The following is a 27,628-nucleotide window of genomic DNA, read 5'->3' as shown; positions in this document are numbered from 1 at the left end:
ATTACATGATACATAATTACAATCCAATATAAATTTCAGATCAATCTGGATATTTTTCCAGCAATCCATTCACTTAATTATAAAAAACTTATTTTGTACAAAATATGAAGTAGAAGAAGAAATTATATTTCACAAATTCAACTGAGGTGTTAGCAGGCTTCAAGTTGCTACTTTACTTCATTATTTATTGCTGTAAGATTTTGCTTCTTTTTTATATTCTGCCACAATGGAACCATAAAGCTTGAAGATGGTTTTAATTTTTCTGTCCTTGCTGTGTAATTTCTCTGTCTGGCTATCTCTAGATAATGGTAGTTCTTTTTTTAGACATAATGTTTGACACACCTTCATATTTCTCTGCATCTTGCATTGATAGGTTCTCACTTTTTGATTGTCTTATTTCATTATACCAGTCAATGCAAAATGCTGACAATGAAATACTATTTCTCCAGAATCTCTGGCCCAGCATGGTATGTTTTCCCCAACTATGTTAGTTTTGTATTCTTCATAGTTCAAGGCTTATATTGTTTTGCCTATAATTCCATGCCATTGAATTTTTCATCTCCCTGTCATGCTTTGTGTCTGTCTGGACCTTTATGTCTCATTTTCATATCCAGGTTCATTTTTATTTTTGTTTTTGCTTTTTACATCTTTCTAGAAATCCTTTCCTAGTAGTTTTATATGGTTGGGTTTTTTTACTCTGTTTGACAGCTGATTCGTAATCCTTAAATCATAACTCACAGACGGGTAGACTTGAATAACTGCAGCATTAACCTTGAACTTGGTTTGAACATTGTAATGTAGTTCCTACTAAGAGAGTTTGAACAATCATATATCAGCATTATAATCTGATGTAAGAATCTTTTTGACTTCACATGCAGTGCCTTTGCTTCTCCCTCTCTGGTGGGCACAAACAAATTCAAATGTCTTCCACTAATTATAGGTTCTTGTTTTGTTATTCTTTGGATCAAGCCAGGATATTAAACCATCTTCATACCACTATTTAATATGCTGGCTTCTTCCAAAGCTCATCAACCATGGTTTCCTATATTGGACAATATGGGAATCTATGGTTAGCAGAAGAATTCCTGGTTTGTTTGATCCTACTATAAAAAGTGGGGACCAAGACTATGTGCTGCTTTTAAAGGGCACAAATGGCTGCTTTAAATTTATTTATTTAGATAATGTATATATTGTTTCACATTTTGAAAAGAAAAATATCTAAGCAGTACATGACTATTCCAAACAGCACAAAAAAGGTTACATTTTTTTAAAAAAGAAAACAATAATAAATACAATGCATTATTTTAAATGATAAAAAATTAGCAGTCAGTAAGAAAACAGAGTAACCTTCCCAGGGGTGTCAGCTTGAATAAAATATTGGGGAGGCAGGTAAGCCCCACCCAACATAATCAATCACATGATGTGGCACGCACACACCATTTGAGTGACAATGCCCATCAACTTTGGGGGGCCCAGCTCCCTCAAATATTTTAATGGGGAAGCAGAATGGAACTTTGGCCTCTGGGAGCCGGCTCCTATGAACCCTCCTAAGTATCAAAATAGGCCTGGGTAAATAAAGGAGGTTTTAAAAGACATTTGAAACATATAGCTGGTGGGGTTTCATGCACCTGTTTTGAGAGGAAATTCTGGAGTGTTCTTATTCAACACATGATTATCCGAATGTGGTCATTGTGACAAATGTTTAACAAACTGCAAGAGATACATTAATAACTAGAGACCTGCAGTTCAAGATCTGGCAGTGAATTTAGATCTTTATTTAAAAGTTAGCACTCCTGTCTTCTAATCTCACTGACTCAGAAATGCCTAACCTTCGCCCTTTCCTAGTCAACCGCTTCTTAATAGTTTGATTCTTCCTGAAGGTTCCATGATACCGCAGAAGCTAATTTCTGTCCATTTTTAGACCATTGGTTGAGGGAACTAAATTAAGGTTACTCTTATTTTTTCTAGACTGAGCTCAATAGATTTTAAAAGGCCTGTTCTTGTGTCCCCAACCGTGATGTTTTCCCTAGAGCACCTCATCTTCTGCTACCATTGAAACTACATAGGGCATTGGTTTGACTCACCAGCAATTATGATGTTTGCTTTTATAAGCCTGCAAAGCATTTGAAGGAAAATACTGTTCAAATGCTCAGAGTAAACCTGTTATTGCTATATGTCCAATAAAAGTATACAAAGTTTGTCCCAGCAGATGGATTTAAGTTCAAAGACTGTCAGTCTGCATAGCAGAGACTTTCAAGATAATGTTTTCATGAGTTTGCTTTTAGAGTGCCCTGAATTTTTCAGATACACTTCAAAATATTGCAAAATGGCAAGGGGGAGGGAAATGAAGTGGGAAAAGAAAAACATTTGCCTAGTTCTGTTTGCCTTTTCAAATAGTCAAGAAATAGCTGATTGGAAGGGTGAAGTGGGCAATCATTGGCAACCTATTAAAAAGAAAGCTTTGTTCTTGGATTTCCCCTTGCTTCACTTAACAGATTCCTGTTCTTCCTTTGCTCTTTTGTCTAGTAATGTGGTATTTTGTTTCTGTGTGATATAAGAACTTGATTAATGCTCACCTTTAAGAAATGAATCTCACATTTGAATCTCATATTTTCTTTAAAATAAAAATAAAAATCGCCGCTTTTCACTCCAGGAAGCACCATCGTGATATTTACATTAATTGACTTAATTTTTGCCCTTCATTTCTTTTTCATGATCTTGTATGCTTCCAGATGAGTGTCTAAATATAGTGTAATTTCTGCATGCTAAAATAGCATCTCCAGATTTGTGTTTTATCCTGTGAACGGTATTTGCCTATATTATTTCCCATTTGACTGAGGATTTGGCAATACCCTGTTTCCCTGCAGTTTAATGTTAATGTAATGTCACTGAATTCAAGGTACAATGACCTCAAGCTGAAGAGCCAGGAATCAGGCCCTGAATGATGATTGCAATATATTATATATTGCTATTGGTTACTGCTGCAGTACAAGAAAAGAAATAGGCATTTTAAACCATTACAATATTGTTTCTCCTGTGCTTATAAATAGTGGTTTGGGGAGAATTGGAGTGTTCCAAACCGCTTACAGAGGAAGTCGGGGGGGAGAAAGAGACATGTCTCAATCCTATGAGCAGCTACTCTGATTCCGGGCTCGTAAGATTTGATGCTAGACTAAATAACCAGCAAAGGAAGCACCTTCTTTCAGCAGGGTTGAGTGAAACTGCACTCTTAAGACCTCAGGTCTGTTCACACGATCAAAATGTGTTCAGAAAATGTCTGTGTCCCTCCTTCCCCCCAAAACTCCGCATACTCAGAGGACGTGGGAATGTATATAGAACTGTATTCCCATAGACTCTTCCATGCAGCTGGGAACTGAGCATGATCTGATCCACTTCTTATAGTAAGAAATCACTTCTTCATTAACAAAACAAAACAAAACCTGGCATCTCAGACCAAGTGTCCTTGAACAAGTACGTTTCCTATGAAGAGAACAGTGTCAAAGGGCCCAGTGTCAAAATGAGTATGCAGAGTGCCTTTTTCCTATAACAGTAAGAAGACTTTCAGAAGTCAAAAGAGCACGTGCAGAGTGATTTTCCTGAATGGCGCTATCTTTCTGAATACTACAGCTTATACAAAGTTATATAATACAGAATGCACACCGAGGCTTGTTTGTTTGACTGTCCTAGTAACACACAAGGGAATGAATTTCTGTTTTACTTAGTAAAATTCTGGTTCAGTGACAGCTTTAGAAGTGAGTAGTATTTTATTGGGAATGGGGGCACAACTATTTAGCAACTTTCTGCTCCTCTGGCCAGAGATACATATTTCAGCTGCAGCAGCATGTCACAACTTCTGCTTCTGCAGCTTAGAAACTTCATTGGTTAGAGGGCAGATGAATACACCCAGTTAACGTGCCAGGGCAACTTAATACACCCAGTGTGTAATGTGGTAAGCCGTACCCGTCTGATATGCCCAGGCATTGTCATGTTACTGTGTAGATGTGTGTGTTTTAAGTCAGGCAATCAGGTTCCTGAAGTTTTCAAGTATGTGTGGAAAGTTGGTATTTGGTGCTCAGCCTAGAGTTCATGAGCCATTTGATTTGTTGACAGGCGATCAATATCAGTAAGTGTTGAGGCTGAAAGGGACCACACACATGGTCATCTGTTTGCAGTGGTGCTTGGTGCAATGTCCGCAGTACATCCCACCAGCTCATGCTCAGGTTTTTCAAGTGGCTGGTGCAAAAAAAAAAACCAACAACACATCTCTTTTCGAAGACCTGCATGTGACCTCTGTTTTACCTTAGGTGAGAATGGAGGGATCACTGCAGAAATCCCAGCTAAAAGTGGCCCGTCCTTTTAGCTAGCAATCAGTTTCATTCTCTCGTTTTGCAAGCTGCGCTGCCTCCAGCATTCCTTTCCTTAAGCATGCACAGGCTCAGACAGGCTTTAGTGTTAATATCAAAGGGATATCAAATACACTGTGATCAGTGTTAACAGAAGCTGACTTCTGGGTAAATCTGTTACCACACACAAGCTCCACTAGCAGTTCTCAAGCCAATGAAGGCACCGGTAGATTTTTTGGGGAAGCTGGTGTGCTTTTGGTGTCACTTGATGGTCACATGTAGAGTTCACCCTCCGAAGTGTGTCTATGCATGAGTGAGGGGTGGTCTGAGGGAGGGAGAAGCTTCCCCTCTTCCCCAAGCTTTTCAGTGCAATATTTCATAGCAAGCACTTGTTTATTAATGAATCATGATTTTTCCCCACTAACTTCACCATGGCAGCTGTTGTTTATTGAATCCTGTCAGTGTGTACAGAACTGTGAATAAAAGATTTGGAATTTTCTATGCATCCAAAAAATTAGTTTTTTAATGGCTGCCTACAAACCGTGGCTGGAGCTATTAAGCTAAGCCTTATTGTGTAGTAGCCAGCTGGAAAAGTCCAGTCCTGTTACTTCCAAACAAAGTTGCTTACACCTTAAATGAATTGCTTGTATTTAGGTACTTAGTACCGTAATTGTAGCTCCACAATTGTGGAACATTATGCTGTGTAATATTAGGCAGGCCTCATGCCTAGTTACAGCAAGCCCTCAGCTTATGCAGGGGTTATGTTCCAGGGGTCATACCTAAAGCCAAAATTGCATATCGTCAAAAAACATTGTTTCTGTGGTGGAAGGGGATGCCAAAGTCATTTCCCCCCTGAAACCTCACCCCCGATTTAATTTTTGCCAAGTGTGTAAAGATCAATGAGCACGTTAAATGTGTGTAAATTGTGGGCTTACTGTACAGTGTTACCTCAGGTTACATACGCTTCAGGTTACATATGCTTCAGGTTACAGACTCCACTAACCCAGAAATAGTGCTTCAGGTTAAGAACTTTGCTTCAGGATGAGAACAGAAATCGTGCTCTGGCGGCATGGTGGCAGTGGGAGGCCCCATTAGCTAAAGTGGTGCTTCAGGTTAAGAACGGACCTCCGGAACGAATTAAGTACTTAACACGAGGTACCATTGTATTTTCATATTTTTTTTAAAGATATTTATTGGCATTTTCAGAAATTTTATAAAAATCACAAAAAACACAAAAAAGAAAAACAAAAATACATACAAAAAAAGCAAAAAACCACATGTATAACTTCATTCCCTTATGTTCATGAAACTTACTTTCCCGACCTCCTCATACCTCTCCTTACTGTATTCCATTCTCTAATTAAGTCTCTTCAACAAATCCTTCCCTTAATTTCTGTTAGATTTTTAAGCTTACTTTTCATATTTACATAAAGATTACAGCTAGCAACCCCTTAATTTCAAAATCAACATCGTCTTAACATTCAACAATTTTACAATATTTCTTAAGATAGTCTTTAAATTTCTTCCAATTTTCTTCCGCCGTCTCTTTCCCCTGGTCTCGGATTCTGCCAGTCATCTCTGCCAGTCCCATATAGTCTATAACTTTCATCTGCCATTCTTCCACGGTGGGTAGTTCTTCTGTCTTCCAATACTTTGCAATAAGTATTCTTGCTGCTGTTGTAGCATACATAAAAAATGTTCTGTCCTTCTTTGACACCAATTGGCCGACCATACCCAGGAGAAAGGCATCTGGTTTCTTCTGAAAGGTATATTTAAATACCTTTTTCATTTCATTATAAATCTTCTCCCAGAAAGCCTTAATCCTTGGGCACGTCCACCAAAGGTGAAAGAATGTACCTTCAGTCGGTACCATTGTATTTTCAAATGGGCATTTAAAACCTGCCATTTTACCTTGGCTTACAGAAACTGGGGGATCTGATTCTTTATTTGTATCCCATTCTTCCTCCCAAAGGAGCCCAGGATGGCATGATGTATCCTGTTGCTGGTGGCTGTATTTTGCTGCATTTTATATTGGATTGCTAATTTTAACAATATGGGATTGTTTTATTGAGCTGTTTTAAAATGTGATCTATGGAATTTCATTGTTGTATTTCACATGAACTGCCTTGATAAGGATTTTATTCTTGAAAGGTGGTATAGAAATATATTAAATACAATAAATATAATAGCTTTTAAAGACTGATTGTGAAATTTACCCAGAATTAAGAAACACTTTCAGCGGGGCTTAGTCCATGTAAGCCTGCATAGCCTTGCCGCCTAAGAGTTTAGCACAGTAACGACAGTTGTATTACTAATTTCTGTATCCGTTCCAATTTCTCGAAGTCTCTGTCCTGAGCAGGAAATGAAAGCAAGTTTTAAAAAGTGTGGGTGTATAAGACAGAGATAGAGATAGAGACAGAGACAGAGAGTGAGTCACCTCCAGACTGTCAATATTTTGCAGGAGGGATTCAAATACATGTTGGAAATTTAAGTTTGCACAGTTAAAGTGGATTAAATCACTCTGTTGCCCTAGTGCTTGAGCCACAAGCTTCAAGTCAGTACAGAGCAGTATGGAACAGTCTTTTGACAGATATATGGACATAATGGAAATGTCATGATAATAGTTGGTATTCAAAAGCAATCAACCTAACTTGGTGATGTTAATTGATTTCAGTGGGTCTGCCCTGAGTAAAACTTAGTTGAATACCACATAGTAGTAATGCTTTTTTCTCTCTTTCAGTGGTATTCTACAATATCAGTGTATACACTGGAACAATCCCTGGTGCAGAAACAAATTCTAATGTGTACATTACCCTCTTTGGAACCAGAGGAGATTCTGGAAAACGAAAACTTCATAAATCAAGGACTAATAAAGTTTCATTTCAGCGTGGTCAGGTAAAGAAAAAGATGCTGTTGGAATTGTCAAATAATTGCAGTAATTATTCTTCTTCTTCTTCTATTATTATTATTATTATTATTATTATTATTATTATTATCATCATCATCATCATCATCATCATCATCATCATCATTATACCCTGCCCACCTGGCAGTGTTTCCCCAGCCACTCTGGGCAGCTTACAATGTATCTAAAAACATAATTAAAACATCAATCCTTTAAAACTTCCCTAAACAGGGCTGCCTTCAGCAGGGGCGAATGAAGGTGTTGTGACACCTGGGGCGGGGCATTGCTAAGTAAGGTGCATGTGCGGCGTCACTATGTAATACGCATGCGCTGTACATAGTGACGCCGCACATGCGCTGTATGTAGCAGTTTGCTGGCGCCACCGCTCCAGCGCTGTACAGACTGTGCTGGGATCCTTTGCTCCTCCGTTCGTGGCTGTAGCAGCGATGGAGGGATCATGGCACTGTCCGTACTGCACTGGAGCAGCACCGCCGGCAAACAGCTATGTTCCCCGTGCATATGCGGTGTCGCTACATACAGCGCATGCATGTGACGCCACACATGCACTGTACATAGCGGTTTGCCACCGGTGCCAGGATCCTCTGCTCGCGGTGTAGCCGTGAACGGAGGCTCCTCCACATGCAGCTGCAGTGGCGCAATGGCCCCCTCAGGATGCCACCTTGTCACCCCCACAGACATGGCACCTGCCCCCCTGTTGCAACACCACTGGCCTTCAGATGTCTTCTAAAAGTCATATAGTTGTTTATTTCCTTGACATCTGGAGGGTGTTCCACAGGGAGGGTGCCACTACTGAGAAGGCCCTCTGCCTGGCTCGCTGTAACTTCGCTTCTTGCAGTGAGGGAACCAGCAGAAGACCCTTGGAGGAGGACCTCAGTGTCCAAGCTGAGTGATGGGGGTGGAGACGCTCCTTCAGGTATAGGGCTTTAAAGGTCAGCACTAACACTTTGAATTGTTCTCAGAAACATACTGGGAGCCAATGAAGGTCCTTTAGGACCAGTGTTATATGGTCCCGGCAGCTACTCCCAGTCACCAGTCTAGCTGTCGCATTCTGGATTAGTTGTGGTTTCCAAGTCATCTTCAAAGGTAGCCCCACGTAAGCGGGAGATAACCAGAGTATGCACCACTCTGGCAAGACAGTCTGCATTGAGGTTACTTAAACTTATGCAATTGTGCTTGAGCATTATGTTTCAGTTAACTATGGGGAAGATTTATTATGTGGTGATCATCCACTCCATATGTTTCAAATGTAGAGATACAATGTGGCGAAGTATTTCTTTTTCATAGTTAAAACAGAATTACCTAAATGCCCAGTATTCTTTACATGAAGGATGCTAACCAAACCATTTTATTCTAGAACTTACTGGAACACATATTAGCCATGTTAAAAACCCACCAGAAATCTCCCTTCAACTGCCCCAGGGCCCTGGTCACTAGAGCTCTTGAGCTTTTTATAAAATCTGGACTGGAGCTGCTCTGGATTCTGCTGAACTGGAGCACATAAATCACAGACTGGTGCCCTTAACATTGCAGTGATTACTATTTCAATCACCTAGGCTCACTTGCTTCTGGCTAGGCTTTCTTCCCTTTGACATTTTTCCCGCCCCAGTAAAAGTACAGCAGTGATGGTTGGCAATGAAATTTTATATTTAATTTAAAATAATTTCATAAAATTTATACTCTGCTTTATCGTTAAAAACTCCCAAACAAAACAGTCTGTGATTCTCATTTTTGTGTTTCTGCAGACTGATGTGTACTCCATGATGGCTGTATCACTTGGAGTTGTGAATAAAATTCTCATTAGCCATGATGGAACTGGTCCAGGTAAAGCTAATTTCCTATTGACAGATCAGTTTCACAATCTGTTTGAAAGTGCATACCCATTTTCTTCTGTGTAGTTCCATGGTCTAAGATCAGACAAGATTTTCTTTTCTTGCTGTATATAGAGCATATAGTTTATTCATCTTATATAATAACATATATTTTATAAAGATAATCAAATTTTATAGAAGAACTTCAAACAACTCTGAGCCTTCTCCCTTTGCATTACTGTTGATTCCTCCCATATTATAGTTGTTGTTTTGTCTAATGGCTTAATCATAATTTATGGCAAAGCACGTGCGCTTCTTGTCTTTCACATGCTTCCCAATAAACACAGTAATGTTTTAAGGTGATGTCCCCTTCTCTCCAAACATAGGGACATGTGGTAGACATGCACCAAGTAACTACGATTGGCTATTACTCTTGGTACATATATACTACATGCTTATGAAAATACATTGCTTTGTTAAACGTTACAGGTTTGTATGCAGTAGACATACACATCCGCGACATAAAATGTGAGGCAGACCTATTTTTTTTCTGTATGGAACAAACATTTGATGTATTATATCTCTTTTTAAAAAGAAAAGGTCCACACTGATGAAGTAATAAAAATATATATTGCTTTTTCAAAGAGTGGAATTTACTCACAAATTGGTCAGTTTAGTGAACATTTTTGTTCAAATATTTCACCAATAAAGTAATTGCAGTGCAATCCTAGATGTGTCTACCCAGAAGGAATTCCCATTGTCTCCAGTGGACGCTTCATCCTAAAATACCAAGATTGCCAGCTTAGAGCATCGAATCAGGGAAATGCTCAGCCTCTTAGTTTTTAAAATCCCAAAATATAACTTTTTAATATATGATAAAATTGTGTGGTTATTGTGGAGGAGTTGTGTTGTTTATGAGTTTGGATGTCACAGTCATGTAACCAGATTAAATAAAAGATGTGGTTTGGTTGCTGGGAAAAGTTAATACCCATGCAATGAATGTATTTCTTACTGTAAACACAACTGAATCAAATAAATATCAGCTGATAATTTATTATATTATTCTTTAAAGCAATAATTTGGGAAGGTTCTAAAATATGTTTGAATAGTAATGAAATATGTTGACCTAGCTCTCCTTGAGTTTCTGTTGCACAATACAAAACTCTCTCCCCCACCCTACCCCAAAGCTAAGCATTTCATCCTTCACCCATATGCAATGCAAACTGTAAAAAAGATGAAGTGTTTAGCTCATCAAGTATTCTGTTAAAACCATCTCAGACAAAATATCTTTCCTTAAACCTAAAGGTTTCTTATTTTTGAGGAAAAATAAAGTGTTGAGAGTATTAATTATTGGCTTTGCGCAAGTGAACTGTGTTAATCCTTTTGTCCTGATTATCTGAGTTTGATATGATTGAATTAACCACCACTACCACCCCTCTTTCACACACAAGCATTCTAAGCATAGGATGTTCTTGTCGTTGAATCACAGGCAGTGGTTGGTTCCTTGAAAAAGTTGTCATCAAATTTCAAGAGAGAGAGGAAGGGGAAGAAGAAGAAGTAGTGTTTCCCTGTAATAGGTATGCTAATGTGGGTAATGTGCAAGAGTTCCTCATCAAAATGGAAGGATTTACCGGTATGTTGATAATATAAACCAGAACAGGCTGAACTACAGCTCCATGGCTAGGTGATTCCTGCATTGCAGGGTGTTGGACTAAAATGATCCTTGTACAGTGGTACCCCGCAAGACGAATGCCTCGCAAGACGGAAAACCCGCAAGACGAAAGGGTTTTCTGTTTTGGAGGCGCTTCGCAAGACGAATTTCCCTATGGGCTTGCTTCGCAAGACGAAAGCCCATAGGGAAATCTCCGAGGACCTGTTTTAAATTGCTGGCGGTCGGGAGCAAAGACTTTCGCCCACAGCCGGCCTTCAGAAGAGGTCCTGGACCTCTTCTGAAGGCTGGCGGGGGGCAAAAGTCTTTGCTCCCCCCCGCCTGCCTTCCCGGGACAGCGGAGACTTCTCCACTGCCCCGGGCGATCTTAAAATGCTGGCGGGCGGGAGCAAACGCTTCGCTCCCGACCCCCAGCATTTTAAAATCTTTGGGCGAGTGTCTGCAAGCCTCGCGCGCCCGGCAGGAGGTCCCGCCGGGTGCGCGAGGCTTGGGGCGGCAGCCTGTCACCCGAAGCACGGGGAGCCCTCCGGAGGGCTTCCCCTGCTTCGGGCGAGTGTCTGCAAGCCTCGCGCGCCTGGCAGGAGGTCCCGCCGGGTGCGCGAGGCTTGGGGCGGCAGCCTGTCACCCGAAGCACGGGGAGCCCTTCGGAGAGCTCCCCTTGCTTTGGGCGAGTGCCTGCAAGCCTCGCGCGCCCGGCAGGAGGTCCCGCCGGGTGCGCGAGGCTTGGGGCGGCAGCCTGTCACCCGAAGCACGGGGAGCCCTTCGGAGGGCTTCCCCTGCTTCGGGCGAGTGTCTGCAAGCCTCGCGCGCCCGGCAGGAGGTCCCGCCGGGTGCGCGAGGCTTGGGGCGGCAGCCTGTCACCCGAAGCACGGGGAGCCCTTCGGAGGGCTTCCCCTGCTTCGGGTGAGTGTCTGCAAGCCTCGCGCGCCCGGCAGGAGGTCCCGCCGGGTGCGCGAGGCTTGGGGCGGCAGCCTGTCACCCGAAGCACGGGGAGCCCTCCGGAGGGCTTCCCCTGCTTCGGGCGAGTGTCTGCAAGCCTCGCGCGCCCGGCAGGAGGTCCCGCCGGGTGCGCGAGGCTTGGGGCGGCAGCCTGTCACCCGAAGCACGGGGAGCCCTTCGGAGAGCTCCCCTTGCTTTGGGCGAGTGCCTGCAAGCCTCGCGCGCCCGGCAGGAGGTCCCGCCGGGTGCGCGAGGCTTGGGGCGGCAGCCTGTCACCCGAAGCACGGGGAGCCCTTCGGAGGGCTTCCCCTGCTTCGGGCGAGTGTCTGCAAGCCTCGCGCGCCCGGCAGGAGGTCCCGCCGGGTGCGCGAGGCTTGGGGCGGCAGCCTGTCACCCGAAGCACGGGGAGCCCTCCGGAGGGCTTCCCCTGCTTCGGGCGAGTGTCTGCAAGCCTCGCGCGCCCGGCAGGAGGTCCCGCCGGGTGCGCGAGGCTTGGGGCGGCAGCCTGTCACCCGAAGCACGGGGAGCCCTTCGGAGAGCTCCCCTTGCTTTGGGCGAGTGCCTGCAAGCCTCGCGCGCCCGGCAGGAGGTCCCGCCGGGTGCGCGAGGCTTGGGGCGGCAGCCTGTCACCCGAAGCACGGGGAGCCCTTCGGAGAGCTCCCCTTGCTTCGGGCGAGTGTCTGCAAGCCTCGCGCACCCGGCAGGAGGTCCCACCGGGTGCGCGAGGCTTGGGGCGGCAGCCTGTCGCCCGAAGCACGGGGAGCCCTTCGGAGAGCTCCCCTTGCTTTGGGCGAGAAGTCTCTGCTGCCCCGGGCGATCTTAAAATGTTGGCGGGCGGGAGCGAAGCGTTCGCTCCCGCCCCCCAGCATTTTAAAATCTCCCCGGGACAGCAGAGACTTCGCTCCCGCCCGCCAGCATTTTAAAATCGCCCCGGGACAGCAGGGGCTTTTAAAATGCTGGCGGTCGGCAGCAAAGCCCTCCTGTCCCCGGAGCTTGCGGGGCGGGAGGTGGGAAGAAGGGCTTTTTTTCCCACCGCCAGCCTTCAGAACAGCCTTCTGAAGGCTGGCAGTGGGAAGAAAAGCCCTTGTCCCCCCCCCCCCAGCCTTCAGAAGAGGTCGGGGAACAGACTGTCCCCGGACCTGGTCTGAAGGCGGTTTCCCTAGGAACGCATTAATTGATTTTCAATGCATTCCTATGGGAAACCGTGCATTGCAAGACGAAAAACTCGCAAGAAGAAAAAACTTGCGGAACGAATTAATTTCGTCTTGCGAGGCACCACTGTAGTCCCTTCCAACTCTAAAATTCTGTGCTTCTATGAATCACAGTTTCTCTGTCTTGTCTGGATTCACTTTATTGATCCTCAGCCAGTTCATGATAATTTCCATATACCAGTTCAGCACATCTGCTGCTTCCCTGACTCAAGTGTAAAAAAGAAATACAATTGGGTGTTTTCTGCATATGATGACACGGCACTCCAAATCCCTGCATGGCCTCAGGGGTTTCATGCATACAGTAAAAAGCCATGATGGGAAGTCAGGGCAGAACCTTGAAGGACCTCATAGGATTTAAGAGCATGTTGAAAAAGCATTGGTTGCCTTGATGGATAATCTGTGTTGTCAGAAGAAGGCGTGTGCCCTCCTGAATCTTTCAGTGCCTTTTAATATTCTTGAGCATGATAAGCCTCAACAGACTTTCTGGGTTGTGGCTCATGGGCATTGTCATTCAGTGACAATGTTCAAATGCTGGTGTTAGGGGGGCTACTGCTTGGTCTTATGACAATCCGCTCTGCAAAGTTCCATCTCGCGTTCCATGAGACATGTTTACCTGAATCTGCTGGGTGAGGTAATCCAGGCATTTGGACTAGGATGAATGTCAGTATGCTAATGACACCCAGCTCTATTCTCCTTTTCATCTGATTCAGGTGAGGCAGTGGAATTATTATTATTAAGTCTAGAAATGTTTGTAGTGGTGTGTTGAATTGATGTCAGGGATCAGTAAGGGGTTGTTGGGTGAGGGCCGATAAAATTAAGCAGAATTCTCATGAGACAGGTCACTGTTGGTGGGTTGTTTGTCTTACTAGGGGCGCAGTGTTGAACCTTCTAAGGATGGGCTTGTGCTCCCATTGAAATATCAGGCTCACAGTTTGAGGGGGCTGAGAGAGATCCAGCTTCTTATAGAAGGCCCAAGTAAACTCCATGATTTAAAGCGCATTTTATTAGCTGATGTGACTTATCCTGGACAGAGATAGCCTGGCTGTGGTCTGGTAACCATCAAACCAGACTACTGCAACATCTTATATGTGGGTTTGCTTTTGAGGACTTTTCCAAAACTTAATACACCCACTAGGTTACTAATGTGGGCAAGCCAAAGGGAATACATTTTGCCAGGTCTTAATGGATGACACTAAATGGCTTGGGAAGCCGGAACCAAAGGACCACTATATTCCCTATGGCTGTGCTGTAACATTAAAATCTTAATCAAAAATACTTCTTTGAACCTGCTTAAGTGAGACAGGTGGTAATGGAAGAGAAGAACTTTCAAGGTGTGTCATCTTGAATGTAGAATGCTCTTCTTTGTTGCAGTTTTTTTATAAAAAAATTGTTTTGCTATGTTTTATTTTTTATTGTGTGTTGGTTTTGTAATTGCTGTGCGCCACCCTGGGAGTTGTTAGGCTGAAGCATGACATAAAATTGTTTACAGTAAATAAATCTACATAATTCCTCTGTATTAAGAACAGCTACCCTTGTTTATATCTGGAGAGACAATATGTAACTTGACAAGTGATACTTAGAAACTTTGTTAAGTTGGGGGGGGGGGAAATAATGCAGGGTTTCGATTTACCAAGACTAATTACTAACTGCCTTCACTGTAATTACTTTCTTTTTTTACAATGGAAGATGGCTAGATGAGTACCAGGATGATGGGAAGACAGAAAGAGAGCTAATTGCCAGAAGTAAGTACTGAAAATAAGATCATTTGTACTATAATTATATCCTAGGTACCAAATTGCTAATTAAACTTAAAACTATAGATTCTTCTTGTGAATAAGAATAAGATTGTTTTTGCTTTTCTATTTTAGAAAACAGTAATGCACCAATGGCATATAGAGGTAAGTTACACTCGATATTCATTTCCTGTAGAAACAGTCTTTGCTGTTTGAATTTAAACATCATTCTGGGCTGAAGCAGACACATAAGGGGGAAAAAAAGGAGGAACACATGGTTGCGTTTATTCAGGCTTGTCCATCTAGCATTCAATAATGGTTTAGTGTTACATGCAAATGCAGCCATTGTCTTTTACAAGTAGCCATTCATGGAAAGCTTCTGCTAACATGGAAAATACAGATTGTCTGATAATGATCTGTAGAAGGGGCATCATAAGTCATTTAGCTGAGTAGCGAAAAGGATTTCTCACAAAGTGTTTTCCTTAAATTTATTGTTTTATTCTAAAATGAGTCAGAGGTTCTTCTGAGAGCAGATCCAAGGTTTGTTTTGTTTATGCCAACATCACTGTCATTTAATAATTGGAGACAGCTACTCTACCAAGCGAGTGGAAAAAATGCATTGTGAAGTGACAGCAAAAGCAGTTTGAGGTCAGAGTTCATCAGGGTATTCTCATAGTATCCAGAAATAATGCCGACTTAAGCTATACAGCTACTATGCACAACCACGTTTTGCAGATCCCTGCCCTGAAGTCCATGTACACCACCAAGTCCATTGAGCCTCTCCAGACAGTCTGTCAAATTTCTGCTTTTTCACCTGCTTATTGCTGTTGCCCCAGTAACAGTCTCTCTTGCTTGGTCACCAGTTTTTCCTGCTGCTCATGCACTATTTCATCATATTATTTCATATCGGTGATGGCAGTCCATGCTGGGCTGTTGGTATTACTAGGGATAGAGGGGCATTTCATTCAGTCCATATTTTAAAGTAGACTAATTTTCACCTCAGGGACGCAGGTGGCGCTGTGGGTTAAAGCCTCAGCACCTAGGACTTGTCAATCGAAAGGTCGGCAGTTCGAATCCCTGCGGTGGGGTGCGCTCCTGTCGTTTGGTCCCAGCGCCTGCCAACCTAGCAGTTCGAAAGCACCTTCGGGTGCAAGTAGATAAATAGGGACCGCTTACTAGCGGGAAGGTAAACGGTGTTCCGTGTGCTGCGCTGGCTTGCCAGAGCAGCGATGTCACGCTGGCCACGTGACCCGGAAGTGTCTGCGGACAGCACTGGCTCCCGGCCTATAGAGTGAGATGAGCGCACAACCCTAGAGTCTGGCAAGACTGGCCCGTACGGGCAGGGGTACCTAATTTTCACCTCCTGCACTAATACACCAATTGGAATGTAACTTCTCAAAGTTTTGTAATACAGTTCTCAGCTAAAAATATGTACCAAGATCATTTTTTTAAAAGCCTATACTGTATTAGGATAAGATTTTTTTAGGAAAATGCACATTGAGCTAAAAGAAGTACTTAAACGTGTATTTTTAATATAAAATTATATGTAGATCCATATTTAAACAACATTTTTCATACAGATAAAAGATTCACAGATAAATGCAAAAAAGGAATGCAATTGATGTTTTATGAATGAACACATGCAAGACTGACATGGACCAATCTATCCATCCCGACCTATTTTGCTAATTTGATATGGTTTCATTGTTACTTTTAAAGATCTAGCATCATCTGATGGAGTGCCTGCTGCTACACGGACCAACTTGTGTTTTCTTGTTAGTATTCATAGAAATATGGATGGTGACCTAAAATGGTCTCTGCCTGTGCTTCTGATTGTCTCGATTCAACTTGTAAAACACATTGAGCTTTAACAAAAGATTGTCAGCTAGGTGAAATGCAAAGTTGGGTTTTCTATTAGAAATGGAAAGCATTTTGCAAAGAGGTCTTAAAATTTCCTGCATGAAGTAGGAATGCCATCAAAGAAAAGAAGAGCAATATCCAGCCTTTTTTTGATTATTTCCCTCATTTACTGTCTTTCCCAGTGCTAATCTGTCATGAACCCTTATTATCACCCCAACTAAAGCATCCATGACAGATGACCATCCAACTTCAGCTTAAAAACCTCCAAAAAAGGAGGGTCCACAACCTTCCAGTGGAGTCCATTCCACTGTCGAACTGCTCTTGCTGTCAGAAAGTCCTTCCTGATCAGAATCTCATTTCTTGTAACTTGAAGCCATTGATTTGGGTCCTAGCCTCCAGAGCAGGAGAAAACAAGTTTCCCCCATCTTCCACATGACAGCTCTTTAGATATCTGAAGATGGCTATCATATCTCCTCTCAATCTCCTTTTTTTAAAGGCTAAACATACCCAGCTCCCTCAACCCTTCCTCATAAGGCTTGGTTTCCAGACCTTTGATCATCTTGGTTGTCCAACTCTGCACACATTCCAGCTTGTCAGTATTTATTCATTGATCCTTTATTGGCATAATATGTCAATATCCTTCTTAAACTGTGTTGCTTAGAACTAAACACAGTATTCTAGGTGTGGTCTGACCAATGCAGAATAGAACAGTACTATTACTTCCCTTCATCTGGACATTATACTTCTATGGATGCAGCCTAGAATAGCATTAGATTTTTTATTGCTGTATCACACTGTTAATTAATGTTAAGCTTGTTAAGAAAAACCATAATTGGGGGGGGGGGACAGAAAATGAAGTTGACAAATCATGTTGTAGCTATTTCATAAATTAACTTACTTGAAAATGTCACAGAGCTGCCTAACATGCAGTTACTCTTTGCCTAAAATGCAGTTGTATAATAGCGTATAATACACTGGTCTCCAACATCTCATAGCCTGATCTTGTGTTGCCTTGCCATTGACACAATCTTAGTGAATCAGTGCTTTTTGGTGATGGTACAGAGCATCTTCACCCCCTTTTTTGCTGCTTGTGGTAGCTGTTTTGTGCTGGCACTCACAGCAGTTTTATCAAGCCATGAATACTGGCAATTATTATTTTTTGCAAAAAAAAAAAAAACCCACAAATCACTGCAGTGAATGTGTGAGTACTTGACTTCAAAAGTCCTTTCCTTATGTACAGCACTGCTGAAATTCATTTTAGTCACAAAAATAGCAAGAAACCCTTGATAGTTCTTCCTCAGTCTTATAAAATACAATTTTGTTTTGATTGTTTGTTTACCTTTATTCCACAGGTCAGTGGAGAGTGCTGGTAAAGACTGCTCAAGATTCCCCACTGTCACAGGAGTGTAAAAGAACCCTTGTGATTTACGGCTCAAAGGGCAAAAGTGACAATCTTCTCCTTTCTTCCCAAAGCTTGGGAGATATGCCGTTTCAACCAGGAGCAACTGATGAATTCCTTGTAAGTTGCAGTCACAGCACAGCACAGAGATTGCAGTGGCATCTTGCTCTAGCCAAAGGATATATTTGGAATCCTATTATGACTGTAGCAAATGCCATCTCTTATTTACAAAGATGGCTTGATTTGTGGTTTAGTTTTTCTCGATATATTTTCCCTGTTCTTTTACAATCTGTAAGCTGGATGCAGCCAATATGGAATGCAACACACACCCAAAGTCAGAAACAATGAGAATCATAGAAGTATCTATTGAAAGACCATGCTCAGCCTATGGTCGGGAAAGGTAGGTTCTATGCATTTTCAGAAGAAATAAATTGACACTTTACAGAACATAGGCAAATTGGTGACAGCTGGCCCAGTGTTAGGCCATGACATTCCTGGGCAGTTACTAGGGCCCCACAAGGGTGTCCTGATGTCTGCCCTGGGCCTCTCTTTATTCTTATTTTATCAGTGCTGGGTGGCTGGGTCTGGGAGCCATCCTTTTAATTTCCCATTTAGGGGCATTTAACTTCTATTGTATTGTATTGGGTTGTAGCTCAGAAGAAGAGCCACTATCTATTTGATTTTGTGTCACAACTGTTCACAGTTAGATTCTTCTCTCCCACACTGTATTAAGCATTTACGATTGAGCTCCTCCACCTCTACCCCTCTCAGAGTGAATAGACCACAAACTTAAGTAAGTGTAAATACTTTACTTGCCCATGCATTGTTCAATGCTACAGCAGAAACAACACGGATAAGATATTCTTGGTTACCAAATACAAAAAAGTATCTTCAAACATGGAGTCTGGGCTTGGGAGCTCCAGCCTCATACATGTGCTGAGCTTACATAAGAGGGAGGGGAGGCAGGGAGGCAGGGATTGAACCTGGGACCTTCTGCATGCAAAGCAGGTGCTCTTTCATTGAGCTACAGCTCTTCCCCAAATACCTGTGCATCTCTTCCCCTGCTGAAGCCTGGCACATGTTTTCTTATTATTTTTGATTGACTGCTTCACCAAGAGTCCTTCCTTGCATAGCCTCATATTGGGGGCACTGGAGTAGAAAACATAGTCTGGCTTGTTACCTTTGCTGGTAGATTTTCAAACAGTGAAGCAATTTAATTCAAGTCCCATCTGACCTTTATAGCATACTCAGAGTGGAATCTATTACAGCAGGGGTCTGTTGGGGAGAATGCCTCATTTCAATAATAGAGCAATAGGCTGTTGGAAAAGCTAGTTTTTCAGACACTTTGTAATTGTTTTGCCCTCAGTCGTGGTAGAGCATGAATGTGCAACATTCAACATAGTGGGATCCTACTGCATCTGGTTCCTAAATGACTTGTGTTACAGTTGACAAATAGTAGCAATAGTTTGTGTTTCTGTAGCATTCTAACTAAGCACATACCAGTACTTTAGTAATTCTGTAGCATTCTAAGCAAGCACATATTTTAGTAAGCTGCAGAATCAGGGCTGGCATCTGTCCCTAGTATCCTTGGGCACCTGCCAGGGCCCAATAGTGATACCTGCCATGGGCCCAGAACGTTGAGCATCACCAGGCAACTGGATCAATCATTGAATTGCAGAGTTGGAAGGAACCCCAAAAGTCATCTAGCCCATATTTTATCTCCATATTACAAATTGGGAGGAGAGGCGTGAGAGGTAAAGGCTTGCCTATCCCGACCCCTTTCCCAGTTGTGTTCACAGTTGAGTTAAGAATGTGGAATTTCATAGCTGAGAGCTCATGCTCTTCAGTAGTGTGCTACATTACTTTGCCAGAGAACAGCAGGATAACATGAGTACGTTTTTTTCTTTGTGATTATTTGCATAAAATTTTTGCAAATCCAGTAATGCTGGCCAATATTCTTTTTGCACAAATTTGTTTTTGTTTCTTTTTTAAAATAGATGGTCACACACACGGGAATGTGACCTTCCTGATTATTTTTCTCTGCCCCACCCCTCCCCATGCTGACACAGCTCCATGAGAACAATTGCAACCGCTGAATAAGCAAACAAGCTTTCTGCATGTTAATCTTGCATGTGCAATACAGAGATTTTGCCCCCCTCCCTTATACTGTACCTTGCATTTTCATGTCTCTCCCCTCCTCCCTAAATATTTTTTTCTAGAGCTACCCCCGGCTGTGCAGCTCAAGTATCTTGACAGCTCACAAAGCCAGCCTGAAATTTAAGAGCAATAGCTGCGGCATGAAAATGTTGAGATGCCATTCTATTCCAAACCATTTAAGCAACATCAAGGCTTGGTTGCCCTCTTTATACCTTATTGCTGAGGCTGTTTGAATGATCATAGGCTTTTGTTGCGTGAGTTCACCTATTCCCATTTGTGGCAGCAAAACTGGTTGCCATGGGAATGGCTGTGTGATGTTGCAATTAACAGAAGACTGCAAATTCAGCAAAGCAATATGCAGGAGCAGAAGAACAACAAGGATCTGGATTCAGTACGATAGCACTTAGTCAGGATTCACATACAAATAATATACGGTAGTACTGTTTAGACAGAGTCAGCTTCTCAAAAATGGCAGGCCTCATTTTGATCCATAAATTTGATTTCTAATTATTTCCATGAATATGTGGGTGTTGATTTGCTTAAGTATGAACATATATTTGGCACCAATCCAGCAGCTTAAGTGCTCATAGGAACCTTGAATGCATACACAGATCTCCGCATGAACATGAAGCTTTTGCCCACTCTCATCTATGAGTTTCACAGTTCTCCACTTTGGGCAATGAGGTCTTGCATTTGCTGATATGAAGTGTTCCCGGACAGTGAAGAGCAGTGCTATTTTTCTAGAAAAAGAGGTGCCAGAACTCACCATGAATGCTTCCCTTGTTCTCTTATAATGGCAATGGCGTCACGTGAGAGGTGCTGGAACTGAGTTCCAGTGAGCTCTAGCTGAAAAAAAAGCATAGTTTTATGGTAAGAGTGGTGGATTTGTACTGGGGAGATGTAGTTTTAAATCTCAACTCAGTGATGAAGCTCACTGGATGCCTGTTACGCCAGTCATTATCTTTCAATAAAGCCTTTCTATCAGGGAAAGTGAGGGCTGGACCATAAAGAAGGCTGATCGCCGAAGAACTGATGCTTTTGAATTATGGTGCTGGAGGAGACTCTTGAGAATCCCATGGACTGCAAGAAGATCAAACCTATCCAGTCTTAAGTAAATCAGCCCTGAATGCTCAGTGGAAGGACAGATCCTGAAGCTGAGGCTCCAGTACTTTGGCTACCTCATGAGAAGAGAAGACTCCCTGGAAAAGACCCAGATGTTGGGAAAGATGGAGGGCACAAGGAGAAGGGGATGAGAGAGGACGAGATGGTTTCTTGAAGCTACTAACATGAGTTTGACCAAGCTGCAGGAGGCAGTGGAAGACAGGAGTGCCTGGCGTGCTCTGGTCCATGGGGTCACAAAGAGTCAGACACAACTAAATGAATAAACAACAACAAGCTGTGTGAGGAAAAATTAGTGCAGGGGAATAGCCATGGATGCAACCCTGCACTACCTGGAGGGAAGAGCAAGCAACGTATAAATGTAATACTCCAAAATACTTGGAGATGGAGATGACTCTCATGGGAGTGTGGTTAGTAGGAGTGGGGTGAAATGGGGCAACTTGTGCATATTGCGAGGTAGCCAAAGATGTCAACTTGGTTCAGGAAAAGAACACCCCAGCTATGAAAATATAAAGCTATAAGATTTCAAGACACCATTCTGTGTTTTCCGTGTCACTTAGAATCTTGCTTTTTTTCAATGAGAGATGCAACCCTGCCTTTTCCGCCCACAGTGGCCTTTTCTAGCACACTGGCTTTCAAGTGTTGTTATTTCAGTGGGGAAAAAACCAGAAGCAATTCCAGACAGCGGCTCATTATGTAACCAGTGCTTATGAGGACTGTTGCCATGTTAATGCGACACATAGCAGTCATGAAGGTGTCCTGGAACAGTTTTATTAGTAAATGCAAACATTCTGGTTTCATGGATATTTCTTTATAATGCATGCTGCCAATCCTAGGCACAGTTGCTGAAATGTAACCTCCCTTGAATTTATTGGGAATGTATGCTCAGGCTGTAAAGCTGAGCTAAATGGAGGTGGTGCTGTTCGCTATGCTCAAGATGTAAACATGAAGCCTCCTCAGGTTAATGGATTAGTCGACATAATTATGACAACCAGCCTGGAGACTTGTTCAGAGGAAGAGGGCAGTTAGAACATGATGAGGATTTGTTGTCTGGCACAACTACAAACAGAGCTCATGTGGAGCACTGAAAAATTGGATCGAACTCTGATCAGTTCAAAGAGATCATGTTAGAGTTTTTTAAATAAACTATTTGCTTGGCTTGACTTTAAAACCTACATTACGTTAATTTGGGGCTAATGGGAATCAAAGGGATAAAAGAGTTTATTAGGATCTCAAGAGCAGATCAAATAACAGACTGACAGAGAAACGGAAACATACAACTTTATCCTCAGGAGCCAAGTAAATCAAAACAACAAAACAACAAAGTGCAGCTACTTTTAACTGACTTAAAAACACCCAAAGGGAAGAACAGAGTGGAGAGAAAGTAATTGTGGACTAATATTTTTTTGTGGAGTGGGGGCACGTAAAAGGAGATGATTGTATCATAGACTCAGAAGGTGCTGCTGAATGCTAGCCACAGACCCACTTCCTCACCTCTGGCCACAGCAAAGATCAGATGAACTGCAGAAAGGTGTTCCTAGAAGAGGCGGTAGCTGCAATTGTTTCTAATAATGTATCTGCCAGCCTATTCAGGTTAATTGGAACAAAAATATGTTAGATTTAGATTTGCTGGTCTGGAATACAATTGGAGATCAGATTTCCTAATCTACTCATTCGTACTCTATGCCCTGAAAGACTGAAAAATAATCCACCTTTTTACCTCCCTTTATCCATCTTGACCATGTATGCAAAATGGCTGATGTGGCATTAGAAGTGACTAATCCACATGGTGTGAAATTTAGATGCACTCCCAATTTCATAAAATCTGCCATCTAAGTTTGGGCTGTTTGAGCTTTAGTTCATATAGCAATTTTTGATGATGCAACAGCCAGTCAATCTAATCAAATGGATTGTTATCAAACTATCAATAGGAGCCAGAGAAAAATGACTGACATCATGATAGTCTTGCAAATTCATGGATATCTATGGCTTCCTGACGGCCAAGCCCCAAGTGCAAATTTTTGTCTGGTAGTCTGGCAGGAAAGTTTGCATGAGGCATATCCCAGCAAACCTGAGAAAACTTTAAGATTGTTGCCTAGGTTCAGGAGGGCAAAATATGGATTCTTATTCATTGGAAATCTTATTGGGAGATAATTTTTCAGCTAATAGAAAGTAGGAAAAACATTCTTAGTAGAATATAATAAACCAACATAATGGAAATTGGTATTAAACTATTATGGGATCTTTTTAAGGTGCTTACTGCAATGAATTTCCCCTCTTGTTTTATATCCATTCAAATGTCATTTGAATTTCTGTATTTTAGCAACAGGCCTGGGTAACCAGTGTAGCAGGGGAATTACGGAGGCATTTACTGTGTTACACCACAGTCCTTAAAAACATTGGTATCATCTCAATATGAGGCCCAAGACATTTTGTGAGATAATCAGTCCTATTCCTTAGTTGTGGGAATGTGTTCAGACTAAAGGACTTTTCCAGGATTCTCCCCACTGCCTGTAAGATTGGGGTGTGGGGATGACAGAGTGACTGCCTGCGTGATCAAACTTGGCAGACAGGTTTAGCTTTATTATGTAAAACAGTTCTCCAAGTGCAAGCAATTTGCTTCCATAGGAGCTAATGGTTGGAGAATTGTTGAGGGCACATCTTCCTCAGGCAGTCCCTCTTTTTCTGTGGGGAATGGTGTCATCAGGTGCAGATGGTAACAGAGACTGCAACTGACAGAGTTGCACAGAAGGTTGAGTTGCACTCTGGAAAAATCTTATGGAGTTAGTTGCCACCCTAGAAACTTAGTGGGGGAGCAGCATCTGTTGGAGTGTTAATGCTATCAACCTCCACCTTATGCTTAACTTGCATAGTTGTAAATAAATGCAAATATTGCAAAATGCAATAAACTTCCTGCTTTCCCTTTAAATCCCTGAGATTTAAAGTCTCACTCTGATCTCTCTCCAAATCTCCACTCATCAGCAGATGAGAGAAGATTAATTCCTACTGCCTGGGCTGGGCAGTCCTGTTTGCTGCTGGGAGCAGGGCAGGGCAGACAATGCAGGATTAAACCCTGTTCTGCCACCCATCAGCTGATGTCACTGGTGGACATGGTTTTGGGGAAGTGGACTGGCTTTCCAAATTGGAGTCCTTGGCAGCCCAAGATTGGTCTGCAGGCCAGAGGTTCCCCGCTACTTCTATAAACAAAACAATAGCTCAATAAAGGCTAGGCCTAGTCTAACTAGCGTGTAAGCTTTGTGCAGACGAATCAGGATGGATGTGGAATAAACAGGCCAACCTGAAGAACATTGAATGAATTGCTTCAGTGAAATGCATGGCAAGCTTTCCTGCCACAAGGCATTCACTGCTTTTCTAAAGAGTATAAATATGCAGTCACTGACTAACTCATTTAAATGCCCCATGGTTACAACACATGCATCTTGCATGTACATCTTCTATGTGCAGAGGGTTTTCTCAGTTTTAAGAGGAAGCATTCCAATGTGTGATTCCCTTACTGTGAAGCGCTGTACTCTAGCAGAGTTACATGGGACTCAGCTATACAGTGACAAATAAAGCATTTAAAGTGTGTTTTAAAATTCAATATACAAACGTGGCACTAGATGGCGATGGTGAGCTATGGTAAATTCAAGATATTTTTCAAAACTTTTTTTAAAAAACCATTTCCACAGCGTTTTTTATATGTGTAGAGTCCACCACTGTATGATTCTGGTATATGGGTAAGTGAAAAAATATATGGATGAACAGATCAAGTGATGGTGCTGCAAAAAGGGAGTGGTTCTTCCCGCCTTGTCTATGCTGATACAAGGGAGGATGAAAGTAATTGGGAATGATTTTTCCTTATCTAGATCTGTATTCTCATCTTGGCATTATTCACCATCAATTATTTCTCTGCCTACATAAATTGAAAAAATCCAGGGAGGAGGTGAGCAGTGAAAGACATTACATTGATTTTCTTGACATTTTAACTATCGGCAGCAGTAGCAACAAAAATGACCTTCACAATTGAAGTAGCAAGGTCATGACAGAACCTTCAGTTCCATCATCCAATCCATCAATAACACAGGGAGACTGTAATGTCCACTACGAGTAACAAATATTGATTAAATAATATAAAACAAAAAAGTTTGAGTTTAATATACTAAAAGAGTTTAACATTGCCCTAAAAATGCAATGCGCAAATATAGCCTTAGTCTTCACATACTTCATGATTAGGCACAAAACCGAACTTCACTGGGGAAAGGAAATGGTATCTATCATGCATTGAAACACCTAAGGCACCATGACGTGAGGGACTGCCAGTGATTCTTTATCTTTATCTGTAATTCCTGCATTGCAGAGATTTGGACTAGATGGCCTTTTGGGTCTCTTCCAACTCTACAGTTCTATGATTCCATGGTACTGGTGGTCAGGGAAAGCCTGGGTAAACAAACATGTATTTAACTGATGGCAGAAAAAGCCCCATAATTGGTGCCTTCCTGATCTCAATGGGGAAAGCGTTCCATAAGTGGTTGGCTTCATATGCCTTCAGACCATACCATGCTTTCAATATAGTGAGGCATCTTCTCCAGCTTGTAAAAATCTATATTGTGTCCTCCCTCCTTCTGCTCAGGTCACCTGCTCTTCCATTTTTCTTCCCTGCAGATTGAATCTGGAGATGTTGGAGATGTGTATAAAATTCGGGTCAGCTGTGAGGATTTGCCAGACTTTGAGGGTTGGCATTTGAAGTCTTTTCAGATGGAAGAGCTGCACACTAATCAAGAAGTGAACTTTGACTGTAACTGCTGGTTTTCTCTTAGCCGAGAACACCAAGAGCTGGTGAAAGAATTCCCTGCAGTGACTGAGAACCAGAAGCCTTTACCAGGTAAAAATAGCAGAGAAGACAGGAACAAGGTGAACTAACATTTGAAAGAAATCAGTGCAGCAAAACTAAGTATTTTGTTAAATTTCTCAGTGCTTGAAAATTACTGTGGATCTGAAGCAATGCTTCACAAGTACTCAAATCCCTCTTAATTAAATGAGAAACTGCTTGGCCATTGTTATACTCTATGCACAACTTTGTGTGCAAACCAAAGAGTTAGAATTATATTGGCAAAAGATAAAGCACATAATTGGGAGTAATGGAAAGTCATTTTTGTAAGATGGAGCACTGGATTCTTTCACTTACATGAACTTGAATGGCTGAAGTGATTATTAGGAATGATTTCCTTGTGTAATAATAATTTTTAAAAAGGATTGCTTTATTTCTCATAATGCTACCTACATTTCCAAGTGCAAACACAAGTAAAATGTATGGGCTGTAATTAATTAAGTTACCAGGTGCAATTATAAATAGAAATGTTGTGAAGACTTATATTTCCTGGTTTGGGAACAAGCTGCAGAATTTGACTCTTGATTATGTTTAAAATATGAAGACAGCTTTAACTTATTCTCCTTCTAAGACCCTCAAACCCCTTACCCACTTATTCTATCACCTATCCAAAAAACTATTTTCCTTTTTCTTAGCAGTCTGATATATTGGGCTGTGGGACATAGTTGTGGCCTGAGGGGGTAGGACAGTGGATCTTATTTAAGCTCTGGCTATGCCTCTTTTCTCCTTTATAGGTGGCACCTGCCCACATCCCTAGTTCATAATCTGACTTGTTGGTCACTGAGTTGGAATTTTGGCATTGGTGGGTCAGTTTTCTCACCTACTCCACATTGTGTCACTGACATGGGGACATTTAGTTCAGGTTCACTTGTTAAATAGGCTGGTTTTGTCACTTCGGCTTTTCGTTCATGGAACAGTTAAGTTCAGCTAGCTGTCCCCTTAAGAACCTTAAGCCTTCATGTGTCTATTCCTCAATCTGCTTTTGTGCCTGATCCAATCTATGCCATGCCATATTGGCTATATATAATCATGATTGCTATATAGTCTAGAAAAAAGGCAGTAGATCTCTGAATACCAGTAGATATCAATTATATCTACTTTATTTGGATATTTTACTTTGTTGTGGCAGCACTGAAATACAATGTCTCTCTTGTGTAATTTTGTAGTTTTGAAGCAATAGTGTATTATTGAATGCTGTTCTCCTATTTTTCCTTTTTCTCAGTGCATAAATATGTTGTTTCTGTACACACTGGAGATTTATGGGGAGCAGAAACCTTTGCAAACCTTTACGTAATACTTTATGGCGATAGAGGTGACACAGGTATCAGGAAACTGCAACGTTCTTTCACTGCAGGAGAACAGTTTACAAGGAATAAGGTAACATAGCAAGAAACAATAACACCCAAACCCTCATTTAATGCAATGAAATGGAGAAGGTACAAAGCACCTGATTACAAAGTGGTTTGTAAATATTATGAACCTCATTGTTTACATGTAACTACCCAGTTTCCAGTTTCATTTTATTCTCCTATACATTTTCCAAATGCAACAGAATATTACAATTACATTGTATATT

General features: G+C 42.0%; 1 protein-coding gene across 1 annotated transcript in view; it reads left to right on the top strand.

Annotated features, from left to right (window-relative positions):
• Positions 1-27,628, top strand: part of RP1 (RP1 axonemal microtubule associated) — a 170,650-nt gene that overhangs the window by 81,563 nt on the left and 61,459 nt on the right. Inside the window, exons 27-34 of the mRNA XM_028736952.2 lie at positions 7,084-7,238; positions 9,012-9,090; positions 10,567-10,654; positions 14,583-14,638; positions 14,765-14,794; positions 17,842-18,008; positions 25,827-26,046; positions 27,275-27,429. Of these exons, the coding sequence (XP_028592785.2) occupies positions 7,084-7,238; positions 9,012-9,090; positions 10,567-10,654; positions 14,583-14,638; positions 14,765-14,794; positions 17,842-18,008; positions 25,827-26,046; positions 27,275-27,429 (950 nt within the window). The remainder of the gene's footprint in view (positions 1-7,083; positions 7,239-9,011; positions 9,091-10,566; positions 10,655-14,582; positions 14,639-14,764; positions 14,795-17,841; positions 18,009-25,826; positions 26,047-27,274; positions 27,430-27,628) is intronic.

This window comes from Podarcis muralis, chromosome 8 (assembly GCF_964188315.1).
Source record: "Podarcis muralis chromosome 8, rPodMur119.hap1.1, whole genome shotgun sequence".
Lineage (NCBI taxonomy): Eukaryota > Metazoa > Chordata > Lepidosauria > Squamata > Lacertidae > Podarcis > Podarcis muralis.
Note: the sequence above shows the minus strand (reverse complement) of the source record. Positions and strands in the feature narration are given on the sequence as shown.